Below are 27,906 nucleotides of genomic sequence, written 5' to 3'. Positions count from 1 at the left end.
AAGAACGGTCGTAACTCTTTAAATTAATTATGCAAATTAAGTAAATACTCGTTTAAGGTGTTGAAAAGAAAAAAAATAATAATAATATGGAATCGATGTCTTGCAGGTGCGGAATGTCAACAGTACCAATACAATAGAACTTAGGTGACAATAGAGATAGTTGGTGTGTTGACGAGGATGAATGCATAAGGTAAAAATGGGTGATTGGGTCTTATTTACTACAAATTGTATTGATGGAAGGCAAAGGGCCAATTGCACCCCGAAGCTAGCTCTAATGGAGACGTCAGATGTGGGTGGATGTGACTTAATGACGAAGGGGCGGGTTGCTAGGCTATTCGGGTTAATGGTTTTACGACCAGCCCCGGGCTGTAAACTAAGTCTAACACGATATCACTTGCTAATATAGCCGGTTGCCACGTATTATTATATTTTTCTCTGCAAATACAAAATAGACAATTGAATAACCAGAACCCAAGATAAAGCCATTTTCTCTCGTTAAATTTGTTTTCTAATCATCTAATTTACTGTAAATTAAATGTCGCTTTTTTTTAAATTTAAACTTAATCCAACTAAAATTTAATTTAAATACATAAATAATTATGTTAGGAAACAAAAGAGCATATATGATACACACGAGCTGTGATAAGTTAAGCATTTTTGGGGGTAAAAATAATTTATTTTTGAAATATAAGATATTTTTTTTAATGATAAACTGGATTTTTTTTAAAGCAATAAATTTTATTAAATGTGTTAGATCTAACCTAAATAGGTATGACAATGAAGAAAGGGGATAAAATTTATCTGTAAATTTATCTCCCCTACTAGTATTTTCTACTGAAGAACAATGTATTTACTATAATTTTAGCTTATATAGGCCTATANACATCAATACAAAAAGACAAAGGATCCCATTGTTGAGGGTGTAAGGTTACATACGTCAATCACTTTTACGATTATAATTGGTGGAATTTTTTACTCGATCCGGGGGGAAAGCACCCCGTTTCCCCTCTGTAGACATCCATATGAACGAATTATTTCAAACACTAAATCATATTTTACAAGTCTAAATTTACTACTTAATCAAAAACTTACAAGAGCAGGCGAATAGAATTAAAATATCCCTATTTGATTAATACACCTTTTTACGTATTTTTCAAGACATATATATTTTTTTACAAATTAAATAATACATTTAAAAAAAAAAAAATAATAATGTACAGTACTGTATTCCTGTACAAATATTCTCTAACATTTAATGGCCAGACTATTTCGCAATTTCCTCAATAAATATTACTCTAGCATTTTATTTCTGGAAGAGATTTAGTAGTTCATTAAACGTAAAGTAGATCAGCTTCATTTTTTTCTTTTCTTCCTAGAGCCTTATATTATTTACATTTTTATATCATTTAAAATAACTGCAACGAAATTTGCATTATTTATGCGACGTGAAAGAGGAGACATATAATTTACTTCTCGTTTCTTTTTTCTTTTCCTTAAAGATAATCTCTCGTAGAAAACTCTTGGTACGCTTGATATAAATATCAAATTTACTTATTTAAAACCTCTATGATGAATATAATACACGAAAAAAATAGATATATAACGTTTCAACGTCAATATTTCAATAAGTTAAGATTCTTATTACGTGCTACATTCAATTGAATATGTCTAATATTTAGTTATGGAATTTTTTTTTATATGGGCCTATACGAAATTTTGTTTAATTAATTAATTAATAAATAAACGAGACGTGAATCAGGTATCAACACAAATTATAATCATCAATATATCGAAATATTTACATTATTGACACTGGAAATCATCAACCCAAATGCAATTAATTAATGACATAATCTATGACAATTTTGTTTTTTTTTTAAATTTCCGTCCTCGTGCCTGAAAATATACACGGGAATTACTGGTCCCGAGCTGTAAACGTACTTTTATTTCATGTACCGAATAGGCCTGTAATATTCATTTAGTCGGGGTAACATCCCCGTACATATTTATCGAACGTCTTTACTTAATACAGTTATCAGTCAATGTGAAGGAACTATACCCATCGTGCACGACGTCAATGGTCTCATTTAAATTGAATAATTGACTTTTTTCACGATTTCGTCAACGGATTTTTTTCGTTCCGTTCGATGGCGATAGAGGACATTTATCAGTTGGTTTTTGGAGGAACGGGAAATCTCTCTGTTCGTTGCCGTTTAAAAAGCACACTTGTTGGAAAATTTGCAGGGAGCACTTATGGAAGAATAGGCCATAAAGGAGGAATCTCGCCGCAGATCTCTCGAAATTCTTCAATTTCCTCGAAAATGAGCAATAGTTTACTAAAAGAGTTCATGGAACTCTGTGAATCTAGATTTCATTGAGGACAAGCGGTTGACGGTGAGGCGAAAATTGGATAGGGTGAAGTAACCAATGGGCCTAACAATGGTCGACTCGAAGTCGTAGTTCCGATGTGAGCGGGTGGTGGTACACCGTGAAAAAACTGTCCTGCTCCCGGAATCCCGAAACCGAAAGAAGGTAGAAGCGGTCTGGCAGCCATTCTTAATTTCTCGATTTCTGCTTCTTTTAATCTCTTCTCTTTGGCTCTTCTGTTTTGAAACCATATTTTCACTTGGGTTTCCGTCAAATTGAGCGAACTGGAGAATTCGGCTCTTTCTGCTATCGATAAATACTGTTTAGTACGAAATTTTCGTTCCAAGGCTAGAAGTTGTTGAGTGGTGAAAGGAGTCCGAGGTTTTCTGTTACTTTTGTGTTTTCTCAATTGGCACTTGACGGGAGGAAGTTTAGGAAGTTCTCCTGGTTCTGCAAGAAAAAAAATAATGTTTCATTTATTATATTGAAAATTCATTCGGTTTTTAAAGATAAAAATAATACAAATTTTAAACTAAAAATGTAGGCCTTTACAATTTAGCTGCAGAAACATTAGTGCAAGTCTTCAGCATGAAAAAAAAATATATAAAAATCTTGGAAAACATTACATTTTTTTTCATTTGAGACCAATTACCTAAGTATTTCGTAAATATTTTACTAATTTTAATTAACATTTACTAGTTTTAGTTTCTAGTTTATGCATGGAATTAATAAATTCTTCCATACATAAAATAGAAATTAAAACTAGTAAACTTAAACTACATTTGAATTTATTTCAAATATTTTCAAATACAATAAATCCAAATATTTAATTATATTTGGATTTGAATCAAGAGATTTTAATATATTCGATATTCACTGTTATATAGTTCTTACACTTCGACTAGCAATTGACTTTATATTCTATACGATGCAACAAAAGTTTTTATAATAATAAAAAAATAAAATTTTTATGCACATTTTATATTTATTTTTCATAAAGAATCAGTTTTGTTTCATCTTGTATAGTATTTTTTGTTATCGCTTTAAATTAATAAATTTTACTGTATTTTACCGAAAAGGATACCGAAAAGAACACAAACATGGAAGTCCACAGAAAATTTTTCCGAAGGGCAAAGTTTGAAGACAAATAATTAATTACAAGAATAAATTTTTATTTAATTATTTAATTATTTTGCGTTTTTTTCCCACAATTAGATTATAGAATACAGTACTACATCAATACAAAAAGACAAAGGATCCCATTGTTGAGGGTGTAAGGTTACATACGTCAATCACTTTTACGATTATAATTGGTGGAATTTTTTACTCGATCCGGGGGGAAAGCACCCCGTTTCCCCTCTGTAGACATCCATATGAACGAATTATTTCAAACACTAAATCATATTTTACAAGTCTAAATTTACTACTTAATCAAAAACTTACAAGAGCAGGCGAATAGAATTAAAATATCCCTATTTGATTAATACACCTTTTTACGTATTTTTCAAGACATATATATTTTTTTACAAATTAAATAATACATTTAAAAAAAAAAAAATAATAATGTACAGTACTGTATTCCTGTACAAATATTCTCTAACATTTAATGGCCAGACTATTTCGCAATTTCCTCAATAAATATTACTCTAGCATTTTATTTCTGGAAGAGATTTAGTAGTTCATTAAACGTAAAGTAGATCAGCTTCATTTTTTTCTTTTCTTCCTAGAGCCTTATATTATTTACATTTTTATATCATTTAAAATAACTGCAACGAAATTTGCATTATTTATGCGACGTGAAAGAGGAGACATATAATTTACTTCTCGTTTCTTTTTTCTTTTCCTTAAAGATAATCTCTCGTAGAATCTTTAAGGAATCAAAAAATCGATTATTGGTAACAAAATTATAATAATTTACTTTAACGTGCGAATTAATAATTACTTAATAAATAATTTAAATATACCAATAATCTTGTTAAACAACGAGGAAGTTCGGCCGACTTCTATAGGTTATAATGATTATTATGTTTATATTTTACATTAAAAAAAATTGGTTAAAGTGGAGAATACTTTAATATGATTTTTTGGGGGTAAAAATCTTAATTAAAGATTAAAGTTATAAATGAATTAATTATACTTTACGTAAAGGCAAAATCTTAATTGCTAAATCAACAAGAAACGATAAAATTAATATATTTTGGTGGATAATCTTGACTAGTTTTGTTTTAAGTAATTTTTTTTTCCGTTGATAGTATACAGAATTACGTCTACTTAAGTAAAGGAAATAACAAATTTACAGGGGAAACTTGTAGGGAGTGTCTAGTGGTCAAATGGGAGGTTAGTTGAAATTCTTAAATATTCTAAGTGGACCAATTTGTTTTAACCAAATGTAAAGCAATCTAGAAAATGGCAGGCTTAAACTTAATGGTTAAGGTTTTCGCTTGTTTTTTTAAACATATATTTTTGTAGTTGGCACCGTTCAAAACTGAGTCTAGACTTAATCTGTTTTATCTCGCATTAAAGAAGTAAAATAATTGCCGATAAAGACGAATAAAATATTTTTATTAAACGAAATAATACGTTTTTTTTTTTTTAATCTGCAAAAAGTCAGATAAATCAATTATTGAATGAAGACTAGAACTAAAAATATTGAAAATAAAGCCAGATTTAAGTGGAGATATCGCTGACTACGTATTACTTACACAACAACATTGTAGGCAGAAAAGAGAAATATTTTTGGATAAAAATACATATTGGGTAAAGTCCAGAAAGCTTCTATCGAGAAATGTAAGCTGTTTTTAAACTTAGAAAATTTTATTTGAATTCTTTATTTGCTATACAAGAAAACGTGATTCGATCGAAACGTGTTAAGAATCCCTTAAAGATGTTAAGAAATCGCTTAAGAACATGTTAAGAATCCCTTAAATTCATTCCGAATACGTTAAACTATAAAATTTGATTAATCTTCCTACAGGCCTACTTAATATTCGTTATAAGAATTGTTTATTTTAGACGCGTAACGTGCCTTTAAAATAAAATGATAAACAAAATAAATTCATATGCATAAGCTCAATTCAGTATGTACTGTACTTCACAGTACCTGCAAGAATTCGGATTCATGCCGGATTGAATAAGAACTGATTTATGCCGTACGTTTTTGTCAGGATTTTGTTTCTAACCGAAGAAAAATCTGTCAAGATTTTGCCTTCTTTCTATGGACATGCAGTTTGTATCTCATGATCTATGAATGAAAAATATTATAAATACATATTTATTTAATATTTAAAAAATAATTCGTTCCTCAACCGGAATTTTAATAAGTAGAAATTAATTTATTCATATAAGAAAAAAAAAATTACAAGACGATTTTGCCTCTTGCAAGGATCTTAGCGGATTATAAAATGAAGGATGATGAACGATCCGAGCGAAAATAATTATGAAAAATATGGAAAAATCTGTAGCAAAATATTTGATAGCGTGGTTATATTTTAATACAAGAACTAATTTCTACTTTTCCCTATTGGGCTATTCACACGGGTGCAAAATTAACGTCAATGGACATTTTGTCTATAGCCTAAATAGTTCGACTTCTCATGGTCAAAATGAATTATATTTCATTAAAAATTATCAAAAAATCGATTGTTGCAGTACCAAATTAACATTCAAAAGCAGCATTTTAAAGACGAAAGACATAAATTTGCTAGAACATCTTAATTTTATAAAGAAATAATCAAAATATCTCCGAATTTTTGATTATTTTTGTAATTTATAGTAATTTTGTAGGTTTAAAATTATTCTTATAACTAGATTTTCAATATAATAATAATAATATTTTATTTATTTTTAAAACTTTATTCAATACACTTAATATTTTAACTAGATCTATAACTTATGTAAATAACATATAAAAATCAATGTAATTTTTGCAAGTCATACAAATTGCAGGCTGTGTTTCCATCGAACGGCTTTTGTTTTCTTCCCTCGGCATGAATTAATTTGCATATTTTCATAAAACAGATAGTCACAAAATAAATAGGCTATAGCCTATAATTTATCCATTTTTAATTAATTAAAACATCAAATAATGCAAAAATATTAATTAAAGTCAACCTCTTTGATTTGGCTTATCTAAAATATGAAAATGAAGTTTTCATTATAATGTAATCAAATATATCTATACTAGATTTTTCAAAAGCTATAATACATGAATATTTATCGATCGAAAGCCTATAAATATTCATGATTTTTTTTAGCACAAACACCACATGGTTTATTATTATTTAATAACGTAAATAATGTTACAGTATTCTATATATTTAAAAAGTGCAGCTAAAATTCGATTAAATCGATAACAAGAAACAGAAAAATTTAAGTATAATTAGTTTTAAATTGTTTAATTATTATTAATTTAGGTTAAATAAGCTTAATTAAGCGCAATTGGATTATATACTAACAAATTAAATAGAGACAAATAGTAATTTAATAATTAAATTACAACTTGCTTGCCATAAAATTTGCAATGAATATTACAGTATTTGTTTAAAATATTAATACAATATAATCTCTTATTTAAATATTTTTACACGAAGCATTATTCTTTTAAAAAAAAAAAAAACATTTAACGATAATTACTCTTCTATTTTAATGATTTAATCCATAACGTTAAGAATATAATTAGAATTTTAATAAACCGAGCTTGCTTATTGTCTATTTTACTTCTCATTGATTTATTAAAGAAAAATTAATTAACTTCACCTATCAACAGATTTTACAGAATATAGTATCTAATGCATTTAATTATCTTTTAGCATTAATTAATCTCATGAATAATAGAAGGCAAGGATATGGAGTGCCGCTGGGCAACGTGTCAATAGCTTGGCTCTCCATTGGCTCCGATTATGTTTAAGCTAAAGACGTAACAAAACGAATTTTTAGTCATTATTCGTTGTATGACAATGTAACCGGAGATGTAACCACCATATAAACATTTCCATCTGATCGCTAAAGACCCTAACAGATTTGAAATGGTATGGATTGGATGGTTCATGAAACAAAAACCGTTACTTCGATGATTGATGACGTCTTGATCTAGCGAGCGTGACGATAGACGGCAATTTGCCAGACCGTGACGTAGTCCGTGAGGGAAATGTTGCGTGTCACGTAAAACATGCGGGCGTCGGCTCCCATGCCAAGTTTGGTTCGATGCTTGCATGTCTTCATTAGTCTTGGTTCCGGTTTTCATCGATAGCACCTTTCTATTTAGCTAACATTACATTTATATAGCTACAGCAACGAGTACAAGAGAGACATTTTTTTTTTACGAAAAAAATTGGTTGGGAGGGGAGAATCAATTGGTATGAACGAACTTTGAATGTAAAATTCTAGACGACAAATTGACTTACTCGGAAAGTAATTGATAATCTGTACTTTAACACTCGGTTTTAATATCTTACACTGTGTTTTTTAAGCTCTTATTTAATATTTAATAAATCGTGACAGTCGAAGAATGATCGCATTGTTCTAATGAAAGCCGACATTTTCAGAATCGCAAGCTAATTAAATGGTACTCGAACTCGATTTTATGTTCGATATGTTACATTTAAAATTTTTGCTAATTTCTCGCGAAATCTCGGTGATTTATTGCGATATTTTCGGCTGTCGATTTGTATGACGAAACAATTAATGCTAAGTCCTGTATGGTTATGATATTTATACACAATGGCTTATATAAAGGCACGGAAGAAAACTTTATTTATTTTCCTTCCTGAACGAATGAAAAGTCAAAATTTTAAACAACATAATCATTGAAAAATATGCAATGATGCATTTTAAAGTACAAAAACATGCATAAAACTATTTGCATTAAAGGTTAATTTAACTTAAATTATCCGAAACTTTTGGTTTATATTTTTCCAACGATCTTATAAATAAGAAAAAAACTAAAAAGTAATATTAAAATTCACAGAAATTTTTAAATATTTCTTCATTTATTTAATAAAAATTAAAACAAAACCAGCTGTGTTTTCATATAAAAAATATTAACGAAGCACACATCTTGTCTTTAATAGGAAATATTTATGTTTTTTTTTTAAACTAATAATTCAAAAAATTCGTGTTTTTACAGTAAAATTTATAAATTATGCAAAGTATTTTCTGTTTAAGCAAGAAAAGACCAACGAAGACAGAAAATAAAAGGACGAATTTTATATTATTATCATCATTTTTTCCCCCTTACAAAATTGTAAATAAGCATTTAATCAGTCAAAATATGATATTTAATCTTCGTAATAAATAACTCGCCAAAGACTTAAGCAATAATCTATAAGAGAGATTCAAAGAATTACAAGTTAATCTTGTCATTGGATAATTCTCTGACGTAAGTTAGAAAGATGAAACCTCAAGAAATGTCACTTCGGAATTATAAAGAGCATATCTTATCTAATCTTAGATCTGAACATGATGGATGCCTTTGTGAATTGAGATGACAAATGGCGGTTCACCGGAAGAAATATAAAAAAGAAATTATGAATGATATCGGCGACAAAAGCCTAACATGAATAATAAAGACTTTAAGCGTTTTGTGTCTTAGCTCTACAAAAATAATCTTGATATAACATGACATCTAGATTGTAAAATTATGAAGAGGATCTTGTTATAGATAATTCTGCTTTACTTTTTCAAATTTTACTTCATTAGATTCGAACTTAATACTCTTTAGAAATTTGTCTGTTTTATATTAAAAAAAATTATGTTCAAATTCCTCAAATTTATATATATTAATTTTGTAAATTGAATTTATACGATTTTATAATAAATAAAATTACGTTTTAGATCAATTTCTACGTAGATCTAGCCTATTCATGCGTAGTATATCATTAGTTAAGTCACCGAAAATCAATTTTCACGTTTCCTGATGAAATTTAATGTTGAATTATAATGATTTACTGTATTTTTCTTATTAATAATGATTACAGCATACATTAAAACTAGATTTAATATATTAAATATAAGACACTCCTAGGATAATTTATCATATACAAGCGCTAAAGAATGGAGAATTATTTTCTAAATCAGTGTTTCTCAGACTTTTCGGATTACTGCTCCCTTTTAGTGCACATATATATATATCAAAATGAATTTTTGTACTTCTTGTCTTCCAATATCCCTACCAATCCTAGTCTTCCAACATCCCTAAAACCACTTGTCTCTCAGCATCCCTTGAGTCTCCTACAACTCTCAATGGTACGACAACACCCACTTTGGACATCGCAGTTCCAAATTATAAAATTAATGATAGCCCAATTAAAATTTTATGAGTAATTTTTAAAGCTTTATATAAACACAACTTGACTTTTCCCTAAACTCATTAAATTTTATTTATAATTTAGTTTAGATTACTTTTCGGGATTATTGTTGAGAATTTATTTTCATAAGTATATTTTTTAAATGATTACTTAAAAAATAAACTAATATTGCCATAAATAATAGTCTAATCATTTTTTTGTAGTTTATAAAACAAGAAAATTTATCTTCTTAATGACATTTCTGGCTTATTGACTAAACGTTTTACTTTATTCTTGCGTTATGTAAACTATGTCGTGCTTACATTAACACTCAAAAAGTACTAATTAAATATGAGATAATAATACAAATGATTTCTAGGACGAATAGAATTTAAAAAATAAAAATAAAAAAACAGGAATAACGTGAAGGTAGTCTGCGAATTTAATGAGATTTTTTAGCTTGTTTACACTGCCGTTGATATATAAATTGTCTATGGAGAAAATATATTAAATTAAGAAGGAAATTAAAAAGGAAACACTTTTTAAAAATATAATAAAACATTCAAAATTTATATTTAAAAAAAGTAGAGCAATAGATATTAATTTTACTGAAGAAAGGATAAAGTTTTATAAATTTGCGTTGCGGCTTTATTATTTAATTAAAAATTATTAAATTTAAATCATGTATAGGACTATTAATTATAAATTTATATTAATATATTTTTATCGGCTTTAAAATTTCTCTGTTTTAATTCCTTTAAATAAATTAAAAATTTGATTTTTTCATTTTAACTAAGCTTGCGATATTACTCTGCAATTAAATTTAGTACTGCAGGTTTATAATTTATGTCACTATTTCTGGGTGTTTGTTAAAAAGTAAAAACATTTTAGCACATTTTGAAGTCATTGTCATCAATTATCATAAGTAATTTTCTTGGTGTAATTTATTTATATAATTCTGGCATAAAGTATCCCTTCTAGAAGTTGGTAAAACGATTTGATTTCGTTTCCAGAAATAAATTTATAGAGTTAAATTAACTTATTAAAATTTCCTTCTGGAAGAAAATGTAGAATGGATGTAAAATATACAGACGAAATGATTATAAAAATCGTGGAAGGAGAAAGACTTAATCCTATCTTATTTCGTGTATACCATCAATAAAAATATCAGAACTTTAAGCTAATATATTTATAAAATTACAGACTAACAAAGCAGCTAGATCAAAATTTGATAAATCTATAATAGGCCTGCTTATAAAAAGAACACCAGACTAAAAAATGAATTTCTCTTCCAACCTACAATTTTATCTAACTTGGCCACTTTTTTTTTTTTTTTTTTAAAGTCTACACTTAAATACGCTCTATCCAATTTTTCATAGCAATCATACCGGGGATGTCTCATTTTTCATATAGTTGATTGCATCATATACGTGTATTCGCATAAAAGTAGTAAACAATGCTATTTTTATTCATCTAGACGTAAACCTTTATTATATGGGGGCTTTGTATCACGTTCGAATACAACTAATCATGGAGGTTGCCTGTTTCCATTTTGTACTAAATTCTTTCACCATTCTTCCTATCGTACTTTTATCTCAATGTTTCTTTTAATTTTTATCCTGTTTCGTATTCGCCTGGCATTTATCTGTAAATCAACCTCCTATCTTTGCTACTTTTGTTTTCTCTTGCTGTAAATCTTGCTTATACTTTGAATTATTATACAAACTTAATTTTTTTTTCTTTTTTTTATAATATTCTTAGAACTTTATCCTTCGAGAAAAAGGAACTTTATACAGGATCGAAATATTTTCCTTTTTTTTTTAAAAAAAAAAATAAAGCTTTTAACAATTTAAATGTCAGTGGAAGAGATAAGGAAAGATTTTATGCTCGTTTGATACGAGCTTAGCTTTCTTTTTTTAATAAATATATATATATAATATTTGAATTTAGGCATTTTTTTTCCTTCAATATTACGATAATACCATCTTTTCATAAATTTATAAGATATTAGCGAAGTTTCGAGCTACTTTCAACATACAAAAGTCCATTTACTAGAAAATAATCGTTTAATATATTGATATAATCTTAAAATATCATATTTTTGGCTGTAGTGGTTCATTGGAGATGATATATCTAACCTCTAGCCCTGGGCTTATTTCCCATCTCCACTCAGATTAGCCATTGTAAGAGATGCTGGTCAACCAATATTTGTCAGTAGTCGGATACTTTATGGCTTGCCAGTCGGTTCTATTGTTAGATAAGAAACAGTCCATTAGGAAAAGATAGGCGTTAAGTTGTTCGGTTGTGAATTACCTTCGGTAATTGGAACTGAGGTCTTTAATTCAAAACATAATACACTGATTATATACTGTATTTTGTAATAAGTCGAAAATAATGGACGAACATTGTAAGAAAAATCATCTGTTACAAAATATTCTTTAACTCTTTAATGTGTAATTTTCACATAATGAAAAGAATGCAAAATAATTACAAAAGCGAGTAACAGAAAATAAAATTTTTCTGCATTATAAGACTTGTTTTTTTTTTGTTTCTTTCTTAAATTAATATCTTACTAATGGCTTCTATTCAGTTAACGTTTGATTAAAATTCGCTATCATTACGTAAGTAGTAATTTAATTCTTAAATTAGTCTACTTACTTTGCATTGCACTTATTTTAATCAACGTAAATGTAAAATAAAAACCGTTGTTTCAACTTTATCTGAATTTTTACTTTATTTTAAAAAAACTTTATTTGTTTTGCCATTTTTGTATCAGCACTTTACCTCTCTGCATTGCCACAGTCTCTCCTTTTTTTAAATTTTTTTTCGTTCATTAAGATGAATGAGAATAGAAAGCAATTTTATTTTTCCAAGATCAAACAGTTATTTAAACTGTACAACTTAATTACAGCTAAGCCAATCGCTTTATTAGCTTTTGGTTGTAATTAGGTTGTACACACGAATTTTCCTTTGGCCTCGAGCGAATTCAAAGAAAAATCGTGCATAACGCATTCAACCTATCACAATCTCTCACAATTAATTTCATTTTAATAAATTAACAAAAAAGCGAAATAAAAATACTTTATTTAAGACCTTTACGTAGTGATGTTATATTATATGCCATAGAATAAAACACGACAGCTATATCAGTAATTGGAACTTGTTATTATTGATAGATCTAGCGTGTGATTATAACCAAAACATTTCAATATTTTATTCATTACGTCACTTAAATATCGAACCAATTTATCATTAGATAATGGAACAACTTGTACTTGTTACCAAACTGGTTTGCCATGGGAATTGCATTAACTCTAGTTTATGTAATCTGTACTTTGTTAAGGTAAAGTCAAATGCACTTTGTAAACACAATAAATCCTTATTAGTTATTTATTGTACAACATGGTAGCAATTAGTTTGAAGTAGATTATTTCAATTTAGACTATGTAAAATTATCTATCATTTATGAAAAAATGGTTTAATAAATTATTTAGTCAACACGAAAATTTTTTTTGTCAGTGTAACTTAAATGGATTTTTTAATAGATTTTTAATGAGGAAAAAGTATAACTATTGTTTAGTATTAGCCTGGTAATAATTTTCTTAAGAATTATAATTATTACGCAAATTGATATCAATTAAAATTTCATAATAACTTCTTACTTCATATGTTTAATAGTTATTCATGATAACTATATATATACATGTAAATAAATTTTCAGTTTGAAAATGATTTGGTAATCTCAAACATAAGATATGATTCATTTAAATATTCGAATGAACTTTATATTTTATTAATTAGAGAAAAACAGTATTTATAAACAAGTTTATTATACTCACAGAGAATTTAATTAACTCTTTATTTGTCCAAAAAATTAAAATTTACAGTAAAATTATATTCATGATCAATGCAAAACTCTTCAAAACATTATAAAATATGAAGTAATTTGATTCCAAAACAATTTATAAAGAGCAGGAACAAGTTAATGAATTTCAGATATTCTTGGTCAAGGTTTAATATTATTTCATTTACTATAGCCTACAACAGAAATTTAAAATTCGTAATGTTAACTCAAGAAATTTTATAATTTCAGTTATTTCAAGAATAAAAATTTTAAAACTTAGAAGTTCTGTATGCTTCTTGATTGATTTTCTTCGTCTTTTTAATGATTTAAAAATAAAATTCCAGAATTGGAATGTTTAGATTTATCTTAAATTAACTTATATGAGGGAATTTTGATTTTTAATTGATTTTTACTATTTTAAAATAATTTACTAATTTATAATTGTCCTAGTTTTAATATTATGATAACGTTAGTGTTATAAAAAGTTAAAAATAGTTATATTTTTGGTAGAGAAACAAACACATCAGTGCAAAATTTGGACTACTGTAAAATGGATTCGTCGCTGTATATATGGGGTATATATTTTTCCTTTAATTAAAATCGTATATATTTAGCTGCAAAATAATCTCATTATAACTGATAATTAAATTCATTAATTAACATTTTTTTTTTGTTGTTCCTGTTATCATTAGATTTCTGATTGGTGTTTAATTCATCGATAATAAGTTTCTCTTCACAGTCTCACCTGTTTCTTTCAAAATTAAAGAAGTCTAAGTAAAATAAATATAATTTGTATTATAATTGTCTGCTTTATTTAATATAATTATTTTAAGCTTTTTTTTTTGTATATTTTTTTGTATGGAATTTTGTGCTGCTGTGGAAAAAAAATCTTCTGTCCTAAAACATTAGCTAATTGTAAATAAAATAAATAAATTATTAACCTCAGTCAGTTTTTAATGAAACTAATCGGGTGCTAAACTGTAATTTAAAAATGTTAAAAAATTAAAATTACGTTCATATCGATAAAACATTAAGTTATTAATACAAGGCTTTAGGATAATAAATTTTAAATTTACGTGTTGTAATATAACATTTTCATTTATTTAATTATTTTAATTTGTTACGAAAATCATCATCCGTAACCAACTTCTTAGCAAAGCTTAGATGATAGAATGTAAAAGATGATCTATGATAAAAGTAAAATAGCAGTCAAGAATTAAAGTAATTATTAATTAAATTATGTTAAAATAATCTTTATATATAGGTCTATATATAAATTTAGGTTATGTATTAAGACCAAGTTAATAGGTTAAGATTTTCTAATAAAAATTGAAATATAATGCAAGGATTATTCTTGCTGTGAGACGAGACGTGGAAGTAAACAAATAAATTTATTCATTAATTTAGCAAACAATGTATTAGAAATTAAATAAATAAAACTATTTAAAGCTTTCTTTATCTCTTAAAAATTTGCTTTTTTTTACGATTTTATGGTTGAATATAGCCTAACAGATCTAAAAACCAATTTAATTTATACATAAATATATTTTAGTTAATAAAACTGAGTAAACATGATTTATTTAACAGCCTAAATCGATTTAATTAATAAACTAATAAGCTAATAGTAAAAAAAAAACTATTTAAAACATTTGGTGTAACGATAGATTGCATTATAATAGACTATAATTATCTTTTTTTAAATTTTTTTTCGTTCATTAAGATGAATGAGAATAGAAAGCAATTTTATTTTTCCAAGATCAAACAGTTATTTAAACTGTACAACTTAATTACAGCTAAGCCAATCGCTTTATTAGCTTTTGGTTGTAATTAGGTTGTACACACGAATTTTCCTTTGGCCTCGAGCGAATTCAAAGAAAAATCGTGCATAACGCATTCAACCTATCACAATCTCTCACAATTAATTTCATTTTAATAAATAAAAATTTTGTATAACATTTAAAAATAAAAATAAAAATAATAAAATTTACTAATTCAAAAAAAAATCTTTTGTTTATTAACACTTTAATCGACTATTTATAGTTGATTTTTAAATAAAAACGAAGAATATTTCAAATTATAAATATAATTAAGTTTTCTAAATTATAATAAAACTTAATTATAATTATAATTTAAAATATTTTTGTTTAATTACATAAAATAATAAAAAAATAAACTCAAAAAATAATAATTTATTTATTAAACAAATTTCTAAATCAATTATGCTTATAAAATTTATGATTCACACAAATTAAACATATTCTTTTATTTATATAATAAGATTTTAAGCATTAAACTTATAAGATTTAAAATAAAACTGTATGCTTATTATATATATGCATACACCATTTTTTAAGTCTAAATATTTATAAGCTTAATATAACTCAATTTTAAAGCTAAATATAAGCTGTAATTTCTACAAAAATGTAAAATAAATATTGTTTTTTGCTGAATTAGATTTAATAAAATATTATTAATAATAAACCATTATTATAGGCTTACTAATTTCTAGAATTTTTCTTGCTTATTTTATTTAAATTTTTCAACTGTTATTAAAATTAATAGCCAATTTCCAATTTGTGTAAACTTTAAAGGCACTGTACTGTACACCTTCAGTTTAATTTAAGCTGATTGGTTTAAATCTGCAGTAATTTCTCTCGATACCTCTAAACTGATTTAATATAGATTAGTAAGCGCATATTTTTATAAAATTATTACAGATTTTTTAATAAGTTTTAAGTTTCAGGCCTGTGGAGGNAAAAAAAAAATAAAGCTTTTAACAATTTAAATGTCAGTGGAAGAGATAAGGAAAGATTTTATGCTCGTTTGATACGAGCTTAGCTTTCTTTTTTTAATAAATATATATATATAATATTTGAATTTAGGCATTTTTTTTCCTTCAATATTACGATAATACCATCTTTTCATAAATTTATAAGATATTAGCGAAGTTTCGAGCTACTTTCAACATACAAAAGTCCATTTACTAGAAAATAATCGTTTAATATATTGATATAATCTTAAAATATCATATTTTTGGCTGTAGTGGTTCATTGGAGATGATATATCTAACCTCTAGCCCTGGGCTTATTTCCCATCTCCACTCAGATTAGCCATTGTAAGAGATGCTGGTCAACCAATATTTGTCAGTAGTCGGATACTTTATGGCTTGCCAGTCGGTTCTATTGTTAGATAAGAAACAGTCCATTAGGAAAAGATAGGCGTTAAGTTGTTCGGTTGTGAATTACCTTCGGTAATTGGAACTGAGGTCTTTAATTCAAAACATAATACACTGATTATATACTGTATTTTGTAATAAGTCGAAAATAATGGACGAACATTGTAAGAAAAATCATCTGTTACAAAATATTCTTTAACTCTTTAATGTGTAATTTTCACATAATGAAAAGAATGCAAAATAATTACAAAAGCGAGTAACAGAAAATAAAATTTTTCTGCATTATAAGACTTGTTTTTTTTTTGTTTCTTTCTTAAATTAATATCTTACTAATGGCTTCTATTCAGTTAACGTTTGATTAAAATTCTCTATCATTACGTAAGTAGTAATTTAATTCTTAAATTAGTCTACTTACTTTGCATTGCACTTATTTTAATCAACGTAAATGTAAAATAAAAACCGTTGTTTCAACTTTATCTGAATTTTTACTTTATTTTAAAAAAACTTTATTTGTTTTGCCATTTTTAAAGAATTAATGTTTTAAAATGTTTTAATAAATAATATCTCAATTATTTAATTATAATATAAACTTCCATATTTATTACAGTTTTTTAGACTTTAAAAAAATATTATTTTCTTTACGATTTGTAAAATTTGTCGTTCGGAATGAGAGATTAAACAATGTTTTAAATAGTTATAGAGTTGAATAGCTTTCTATATTAGAATGGAATGAATAGCTTTCTATATTAGAATGGTATTTTATAATATAACTTATATATTGTAGCCTATATAAGATATATATAGAGGAATAGCACCAAAGTTGGACCCTTACTCCTAAGTAATAAGAGGTAGGAGTCTGATATACGGGAGCCTCAATAAGGGTCTAGAACAAGGGTGGCCAACATTTTTTCCCTCCGGGCCGAATTGGAAAGAAAACTTTTTTCACGGGCCGAACCAGAGGCTGCCCTATGAAGATTTTGAGGTGGTGCGAGATCTCATTGTGGTGTCACCCTGTAGAGACTAAATTGTACATAGAGATTACAGACATTTTTCACATTATCGTGCTTTATCAACGTTTTACACTGTACTTAAGAGATTTGTAACGGAGGGTTAACTCTAAACGCACAGTGAGTTGCTGACCTTTTTCTTTTAGGCATCAGAATTTTTCATCGAGCTATTCGTACTTGAGTAGCTAATATTCAAATATTAAACGCGGGCCACATAAATTCATTAGACGGGCCACATCCGACCCGCTGGCCGTATGTTGGCCAGCGGTCTAGAAGATCCGCAGTTTGGCCACTGTGGGTATATAAAGTATAGTTTATAGTATATATTACAAAATTCTCGTTTAATTTATACTATAATATATTCAATTCTGTTTTGTTGACACTTAGAAAAGGCCTAATTTGGCCGTAGTGTCTTCAATAAAATATGATTTGATTTAACTAAAACGATTTTTTAGGCTACACTTTTTAAAATAACACGAGATAAATCTAGTACTTTAACAGCAGAATAAATTATAAAAACGTAAATAAAAATAAAAATAGATATAACTTAGCCTACCAATTTCGAAACAGTTTTCCTCAGCGACGAAATTTGGAACGAACTTATCACGTAGGTGAATTATTATCGAAGATAATAACCGAAGACCATTCATTTACCACAACTACAAGTTCTAATAAAGCCTAATCGAAAGTTAGCAATGATTTAAATCTATGAGGCTTTTACGTTACAGAGACACGTCAGTCAGGAAACATGACGCCAGCGTATTCCTAACGGAAGTAATCGATAAGCGAAATGATTTTATTATTTAAAATACAGTACACGCTTGCAATGATAGTTCTGTACCGGAAAGTTCTGATATCCTGCAATATATCTCTAGAATTGAAAGTTTAGAATTAGCCTCTCTCATAAGTAGATCTATTTCCTCTCATTTTCAGGATAACATGGTTTTAATGGACGTAAAATATCGTTTACCGAATTCGATTTATCATTTTTAAATTACTAACATAATAATAAAGTACATACTTTTATTATTACGTTGCTGATATATGCCTAATTGAGGAAAGATTCAAATTACCCCAACGACTTGATTATATTCAGTTAAATATAACCAATGCTAAATTCTAATTTTATTAATTTACACTACAGATAAAAAATATATATATATATAAATAGCTTTAAAATATTCCTTTAAATAATTTTAAAACTAAAAAATTAGTACATTTTTTTTAAATTTTATTTTAATTAAATTTTTTTTCTTTTTAATTCGAGTAATTTTTACTAGTAAAGAAATATATGATCCTATCATAAATTTTCTGGTTTACGATGAAAAACAAACTTTAATGAATATTTTATTGATCTTAAAGCATCATCAAATAATCAAATGGTCTAATAAATCAAACACCTAATTAATAAACTTTCCTTATCAGCTTGGAAATTAACTGATAAGAATTCAGTTTATTAACTGAAATATATCATCAAATAAAATTAATTTCTTTCAGATTTATGTTTAAATTACTGACGAAAATTAATGGAGACATTTCTCTAAATTTAATTTATTATTTTGTTTTATATCGCTGTCACTACAAAAAAAGGAGAAGAAAAAAAAATTACATGAAGTTAAATATGTTTATGAATTTAAATTTCTTTCGTTATCTGATTAAATGTTTTGTATTTGATTCATTATTAAATATATATATATATATTTTTTTCAATCTCACAATCTAATTATAAAATATTAATGAGGTTTTAGTATGATATTTTACATTAATTATCTGTATGAGAACGAAACACGATACAAAAATAGGATCTTGTATCAATTGATTTTTAATTTAACTTAATTACTGTGATATTAAAATTTCTTTAAATTAATATTGAAAAAATATTCGTAAATTTAATATATTTAGTTCCTTATTAAATTATTTTTGCATAATATTCTGATTTAATTAAGAAAATATTATTTTAAAAATAGTAAACGAAAATTAGCCTGTTTAATTTCTCATCGGGTATTTGATTTATGATATATTTGAACTGTAATTAATTATAATTATACTTAAACTAATTTTAATTTTCATTATTTTATAAATTGTAATAAATTGCTTTTCATTATTATACAATATATGTATTAAAAGAATACTAGATTATTTCTTTTAATAAATTATATTTTTGTAGTTGTGCGAGTAAATTTTAAGGTTTAATTTAAAAGATTTTTATATGAATATAGGCGGATCTCTTATAAATAAAGAAGAAAAAAAACAAAACTGCTTAAAATACTCTAGCGAAGGATGGATGGAGATATCTTAACGACGATTGGTTGGCGAAATAGAAAGAAGGCGGAGATATATCTATCTCTTTCCATTTCATCAACCAATAGTTATTAGCATCGTCAAATATTCTAAAATTTGTTTTTTTCATATTCAGCAAAGAACCGCCTATTTATATAGAAAATTTGTTTCATGTAAATTTTCAATCTCTGCCATCTTCCAATATTTTTTTTTTAATTGTTTTTATTAATTTCCTTAGATGTCTTCAAGCAAGATATGTATAGACTATATCTCTTATGCAAGCCTTCTTCTTTCTTAAAAATTAATAATTATTATAATCCGAATATTAAATCAAACATTCAGGCCTACTTATAGACATTCAGTAGACTATTTTTTAAATCCATAATAGTTTATATTTAAATTATATAAAATGTATTATTGTTATTAAAATCGGTTACACTGTCGAATTCATTGAAGATGAATGCGCTAATTGTTTCTACAGGGAATTTAAAATTAGATGCAATGAAAAAGAAAAGACTAATTCGATGCAAGGAGTTTTTTTTTATTCTTATGTTTCGAAAACCGATAGCAGCACAATTAATCACAAGATCGTATTTTCTATTTAACTTGTAAACATTCTGATTGACATAACTAATTACCGATAGGGATTCTTACACAAACGATGGAGAAAAATTCCTGCACAAGCAAATGCTGGATAGAAGGCAGACTAGAAGAACGACGCAGTGACAAACGACGACAGATCACCCCCGGGGATGACGAAAAGCATAAAAAATATCCGGTGTGTGGGGTGGTGTCGACGTCATTCTATCCATCAAGCTTCGTTCGAATGTCTGCACGAAAGCTCCATCTGTCACTTAACTGATGGAGATACCGATACTTGTCGGGAAGTCTTTGATAAGTAGTTACTAATCGACTTTAAAATAATGGACGTTGTCTATGCTAAATCCCTCTTTTGCATTATTGAAATTTTTAGAATATTCTATAAAGAATAAGTACATTTATTTACAAGATTGTATGAGTATAATTTTGACAATTAATAAATTAATTTTTACATTAAATTTACCATAATCTTCGCATGGTTTTAATATTTAATTCATACAAATTTTAAACCTCAAAAATGATTTTTCTCTATAATCTTCTTTATTTTCTATTACTGTTTCGAGAATTAGCAATATTGTAATTTTAATAACAAGCATGACTTTTAGATCTTTCATTCCATTAGATATAATATTAAACCCAACTTTCTATTGTAAGATCATGCTCTTAAATGGCTTCCAGTTTGATTAAGAAGACTGAAGATCTAATTAATATTTTAAACTGACGTTTTATAAATTTACTAGAATAATTTTTAAATTATTAAATAGATAAAAATTAGAAATTTTGATACCAAGTTTCGCATTTCGTGCCTAATAATTCCAATTATTGTTATTAATTTAGGCTGTTTGGTTACAGAGTTTAGACAAAGTTATAACAAAAAAGCGAAATAAAAATACTTTATTTAAGACCTTTACGTAGTGATGTTATATTATATGCCATAGAATAAAACACGACAGCTATATCAGTAATTGGAACTTGTTATTATTGATAGATCTAGCGTGTGATTATAACCAAAACATTTCAATATTTTATTCATTACGTCACTTAAATATCGAACCAATTTATCATTAGATAATGGAACAACTTGTACTTGTTACCAAACTGGTTTGCCATGGGAATTGCATTAACTCTAGTTTATGTAATCTGTACTTTGTTAAGGTAAAGTCAAATGCACTTTGTAAACACAATAAATCCTTATTAGTTATTTATTGTACAACATGGTAGCAATTAGTTTGAAGTAGATTATTTCAATTTAGACTATGTAAAATTATCTATCATTTAAGAAAAAATGGTTTAATAAATTATTTAGTCAACACGAAAATTTTTTTTGTCAGTGTAACTTAAATGGATTTTTTAATAGATTTTTAATGAGGAAAAAGTATAACTATTGTTTAGTATTAGCCTGGTAATAATTTTCTTAAGAATTATAATTATTACGCAAATTGATATCAATTAAAATTTCATAATAACTTCTTACTTCATATGTTTAATAGTTATTCATGATAACTATATATATACATGTAAATAAATTTTCAGTTTGAAAATGATTTGGTAATCTCAAACATAAGATATAATTCATTTAAATATTCGAATGAACTTTATATTTTATTAATTAGAGAAAAACAGTATTTATAAATAGGTTTATTATACTCACAGAGAATTTAATTAACTCTTTATTTGTCCAAAAAATTAAAATTTACAGTAAAATTATATTCATGATCAATGCAAAACTCTTCAAAACATTATAAAATATGAAGTAATTTGATTCCAAAACAATTTATAAAGAGCAGGAACAAGTTAATGAATTTCAGATATTCTTGGTCAAGGTTTAATATTATTTCATTTACTATAGCCTACAACAGAAATTTAAAATTCGTAATGTTAACTCAAGAAATTTTATAATTTCAGTTATTTCAAGAATAAAAATTTTAAAACTTAGAAGTTCTGTATGCTTCTTGATTGATTTTCTTCGTCTTTTTAATGATTTAAAAATAAAATTCCAGAATTGGAATGTTTAGATTTATCTTAAATTAACTTATATGAGGGAATTTTGATTTTTAATTGATTTTTACTATTTTAAAATAATTTACTAATTTATAATTGTCCTAGTTTTAATATTATGATAACGTTAGTGTTATAAAAAGTTAAAAATAGTTATATTTTTGGTAGAGAAACAAACACATCAGTGCAAAATTTGGACTACTGTAAAATGGATTCGTCGCTATATATATGGGGTATATATTTTTCCTTTAATTAAAATCGTATATATTTAGCTGCAAAATAATCTCATAACTGATAATTAAATTCATTAATTAACATTTTTTTTTGTTGTTCCTGTTATCATTAGATTTCTAATTGGTGTTTAATTCATCGATAACAAGTTTCTCTTCACAGACTCACCTGTTTCTTTCAAAATTAAAGAAGTCTAAGTAAAATAAATATAATTTGTATTATAATTGTCTGCTTTATTTAATATAATTATTTTAAGCTTTTTTTTTTGTATATTTTTTTGTATGGAATTTTGTGCTGCTGTGGAAAAAAAATCTTCTGTCCTAAAACATTAGCTAATTGTAAATAAAATAAATAAATTATTAACCTCAGTCAGTTTTTAATGAAACTAATCGGGTGCTAAACTGTAATTTAAAAATGTTAAAAAATTAAAATTACGTTCATATCGATAAAACATTAAGTTATTAATACAAGGCTTTAGGATAATAAATTTTAAATTTACGTGTTGTAATATAACATTTTCATTTATTTAATTATTTTAATTTGTTACGAAAATCATCATCCGTAACCAACTTCTTAGCAAAGCTTAGATGATAGAATGTAAAAGATGATCTATGATAAAAGTAAAATAGCAGTCAAGAATTAAAGTAATTATTAATTAAATTATGTTAAAATAATCTTTATATATAGGTCTATATATAAATTTAGGTTATGTATTAAGACCAAGTTAATAGGTTAAGATTTTCTAATAAAAATTGAAATATAATGCAAGGATTATTCTTGCTGTGAGACGAGACGTGGAAGTAAACAAATAAATTTATTCATTAATTTAGCAAACAATGTATTAGAAATTAAATAAATAAAACTATTTAAAGCTTTCTTTATCTCTTAAAAATTTGCTTTTTTTTACGATTTTATGGTTGAATATAGCCTAACAGATCTAAAAACCAATTTAATTTATACATAAATATATTTTAGTTAATAAAACTGAGTAAACATGATTTATTTAACAGCCTAAATCGATTTAATTAATAAACTAATAAGCTAATAGTAAAAAAAAAACTATTTAAAACATTTGGTGTAACGATAGATTGCATTATAATAGACTATAATTATCTTTTTTTAAATTTTTTTTCGTTCATTAAGATGAATGAGAATAGAAAGCAATTTTATTTTTCCAAGATCAAACAGTTATTTAAACTGTACAACTTAATTACAGCTAAGCCAATCGCTTTATTAGCTTTTGGTTGTAATTAGGTTGTACACACGAATTTTCCTTTGGCCTCGAGCGAATTCAAAGAAAAATCGTGCATAACGCATTCAACCTATCACAATCTCTCACAATTAATTTCATTTTAATAAATAAAAATTTTGTATAACATTTAAAAATAAAAATAAAAATAATAAAATTTACTAATTCAAAAAAAAATCTTTTGTTTATTAACACTTTAATCGACTATTTATAGTTGATTTTTAAATAAAAACGAAGAATATTTCAAATTATAAATATAATTAAGTTTTCTAAATTATAATAAAACTTAATTATAATTATAATTTAAAATATTTTTGTTTAATTACATAAAATAATAAAAAAATAAACTCAAAAAATAATAATTTATTTATTAAACAAATTTCTAAATCAATTATGCTTATAAAATTTATGATTCACACAAATTAAACATATTCTTTTATTTATATAATAAGATTTTAAGCATTAAACTTATAAGATTTAAAATAAAACTGTATGCTTATTATATATATGCATACACCATTTTTTAAGTCTAAATATTTATAAGCTTAATATAACTCAATTTTAAAGCTAAATATAAGCTGTAATTTCTACAAAAATGTAAAATAAATATTGTTTTTTGCTGAATTAGATTTAATAAAATATTATTAATAATAAACCATTATTATAGGCTTACTAATTTCTAGAATTTTTCTTGCTTATTTTATTTAAATTTTTCAACTGTTATTAAAATTAATAGCCAATTTCCAATTTGTGTAAACTTTAAAGGCACTGTACTGTACACCTTCAGTTTAATTTAAGCTGATTGGTTTAAATCTGCAGTAATTTCTCTCGATACCTCTAAACTGATTTAATATAGATTAGTAAGCGCATATTTTTATAAAATTATTACAGATTTTTTAATAAGTTTTAAGTTTCAGGCCTGTGGAGGCCTGTACAGTACATAACTTTTAAAATATTACATAACTTTATACTTTTATCTGATTTATCTCTCGCTACTAAACCAAATAAACGTGTGGTTTTACAATTGTATAAAATATAAACTCATATACTATTACACATTTTTCATGTATTTATCTAGCGAGTTTTATAATATTTATGCACCAAATTTTCCTTTAAGATAGGAAAATTAAATGATTTGATAAATTTTTTGTAGTCGATAAAATTAATTTTAACATAAAATAGGAAAAAATCTAAATGAATTTAACTTTAAAGAAGAAATAATTTAAGTAATATGAAAATTTTAAAATGGGAATCGATAATTTCGCGTGTAGTGTCACACAGAGCCATAGTTTAAGAGAAATTTAATAGGGGGTAACGAATAAAACTAATTTTGATGACGATTCATTTTATTGATGTTTAACAATCAATTGCAATTATTAAAAACAAGATCTTACTTGAAACAGGCGAGATAGACCTGGCGGTGTGCAACCAGGGTATAGCCAATCCTAACGAATGGGCCCAAGGCGGTGCTGGACATACCCCCGATTCGGTAGCAACGACTCCTACGGGTTTGGTACCATTACTTGCCGGGTGATTGCGGACCCCATTTACGTTTCCCAGTCCCAAAACTCCGCTGCTAGGTTTGTCGAGTATGCCATCCACGGTGAAGCACTTAGAATTGTTAAGCGGCACCGGTGAAGGCGTTTTGGGATTCTCTTTGGCCCTGTCGTTGGACAGTAAAGAGTCTACGGAGAAGGAAATCACTTTAGCTTGCTGGAATTCACGCTTCGAGTCCGATAATTTTCTTGAAGTTAGGCCTCGAGGTACAATAACTGTAACGGGTGCTCCGGCCGACATGGCTGTTCTATCGCCGTTGCTTGGCGGTACAGAATCCGTAATAGCAACCGGACTAAGTTGCATTTCCGTAATGTTTTTATCTCTCCCACATCGCAAACCGTGCCATGACTCGGGTCTTGTTGGTACGAAGTCTCTACTCGAGCCAGGTACAAACCGTCGACACCATCGAGTGGGTGGAGTAGGTGTATCCGTCCATTCTGATTGGCTGCGGTGACATTGGCGTGAGTCGGACACGCCTACCTCACTCTGTAAGGAAGAAAGAGGTGGAGGTTGAAGTAGAAGTCTCGGGGGCAGTAACTGCTTCCGATTAGTGTGTCATCCGTCACGATTTGTCACGATGTGAAGTCACGGATTTTTGGTGCCGGGGACCGGCTGTTCGATGGAAGCGACTCACCCCGATCGTATTCTCTACACCTGGCTGCGCCACCTGGTAGAATAAGATGGATAAGAATAAAACAGTTTTATGCCAACAACGGATGGAGAAGAATGGTGGCAATCGTTGCTGACACCATTGGATTATAGCCAATTTACTAACTTGTCTTACATATGACGTATGACTTTAACCTCTCGTGCCTTTTATCCTTGCCTAAAATATAAGTAATCACTGAAGAACTTGAGAAAAATCTTACTTATTCTTAAACATGTTGTAGTACAATAATTCTGGTATAGCCTAATGTTACGTATTAACACAGATCAAATCTTAAGACCTGAATATAAACTAGGTTATTGATAATGAAATTCCACTGTAAAAAATGCATACAAATTATAGAAATGAATTTAATAATTTATAACCTAAAAAAATCTGTAAATCTTTATGAAAAGTTGTGAATTATGATTATAAATTAGATTCATAAAAATATTTTTTTAAAACCTATCGCAGATTAATTTTTAAATTAATAAGCAAATAAATAAAACCGCATCCAGGATCTATCGATATCGAATTTTTGTATGGACTTTAATTATACTAAAATAAATTTAAATATACATTTAAATTTATTATAGACCTTTAAATCGATATAGTTAAAATATTTAAGTTAATTTATTTATTTAAAAAATTCTTATAATCTTTACGGAATTTTAAAATTAATTTTTTAATTTAAATCATGTAAATTGTTTATTATTAATCATTGAAATTAATTTTATAGTTTCTAAAAAATATCTAGTATATAATTATTGTTTATTAATTCTAAATAAGTCTGTTTAACTCTTAATCTTACCTTTAACTTTATTGATTTATATCATATTTATATTATACAGTATTTTATTAAAATATAATTTATATTTTCTACAATAATTATATAAAATAATTAATTAATTTTGAGGTAGACTCACTTTTAAACATAAATTAAATCTACATGCCCTTATACGAGCCGAGAAAATAATTTTATTTTCAGTTACTACGCCCATACAAATATAAATAAGTCGCTGAGATCTACAGTACTTGTTAAACTTTAGCAAAGAATAAGTTATTTTGCCTTTACCAGGTGCATCTAAAGACAACACACGTGGCTCGGCTTAAACACTACATTCAACTGGTGCTACACAAATCAATACCGATTACCACACCTTGCTAACTGCAATGTTTTCTTATTGAAACACCTCATTCACTTCCCACTGAGGTGCCATCTAATCTCACAACTATCAATAACAACAGCCAAAGTCAACGCCTTCGCACTAAACCCTATATACAATAGAGAACAAAACTTCTCATTCAAAGGCATTCAAAGCGGTACTGAAAATCCCTGGCTTACAACTAAAACCCGAATATTGCTGTGGTGTAGGTTGCCTCATTTGTACTTTTAAATATTCAGAACTTTCATGTAAAGAAATATGTCGAGTGTCGTGTCGATAGCACTCGACAATTTTCTACAATGTTTGGATGAATGGTAGGAAGAGAAGTCTAAGTATAGGAATTGGCCCTCCTACCGTGTTGGAAATTGGAAATACCATGTTTTACTACAAAAAGCAAGATTGTAATCATACTTCTCTGCAATTTTGTTATTGGTTAAAGATAAATAACAGAATCCAATCATCAGAAATATAATAATCTGTAATTAAAATTGATTACTTTTGTG

General features: G+C 26.7%; 1 protein-coding gene across 1 annotated transcript; it reads right to left on the bottom strand.

Annotated features, from left to right (window-relative positions):
• Positions 1 to 1,761: 1,761 nt before the first annotated feature.
• On the bottom strand, positions 1,762 to 26,345 carry LOC111626954 (homeobox protein MSX-2-like). Its single transcript, XM_023370495.1, has 2 exons — positions 25,429 to 26,345; positions 1,762 to 2,817 (listed from the first exon to the last, which is right to left on the bottom strand). The coding sequence occupies exons 1-2, from the start codon at positions 25,892 to 25,894 to the stop codon at positions 2,372 to 2,374; spliced, it is 912 nt and encodes a 303-aa protein (XP_023226263.1). The 5' UTR covers positions 25,895 to 26,345; the 3' UTR covers positions 1,762 to 2,371.
• Positions 26,346 to 27,906: the final 1,561 nt, after the last annotated feature.

The sequence above is a fragment of the Centruroides sculpturatus genome, unplaced genomic scaffold, assembly GCF_000671375.1.
Source record: "Centruroides sculpturatus isolate CEXI.00-Female unplaced genomic scaffold, Cexi_2.0 scaffold531, whole genome shotgun sequence".
Lineage (NCBI taxonomy): Eukaryota > Metazoa > Arthropoda > Arachnida > Scorpiones > Buthidae > Centruroides > Centruroides sculpturatus.
This window is presented reverse-complemented; position numbering and strand designations above follow the sequence as displayed.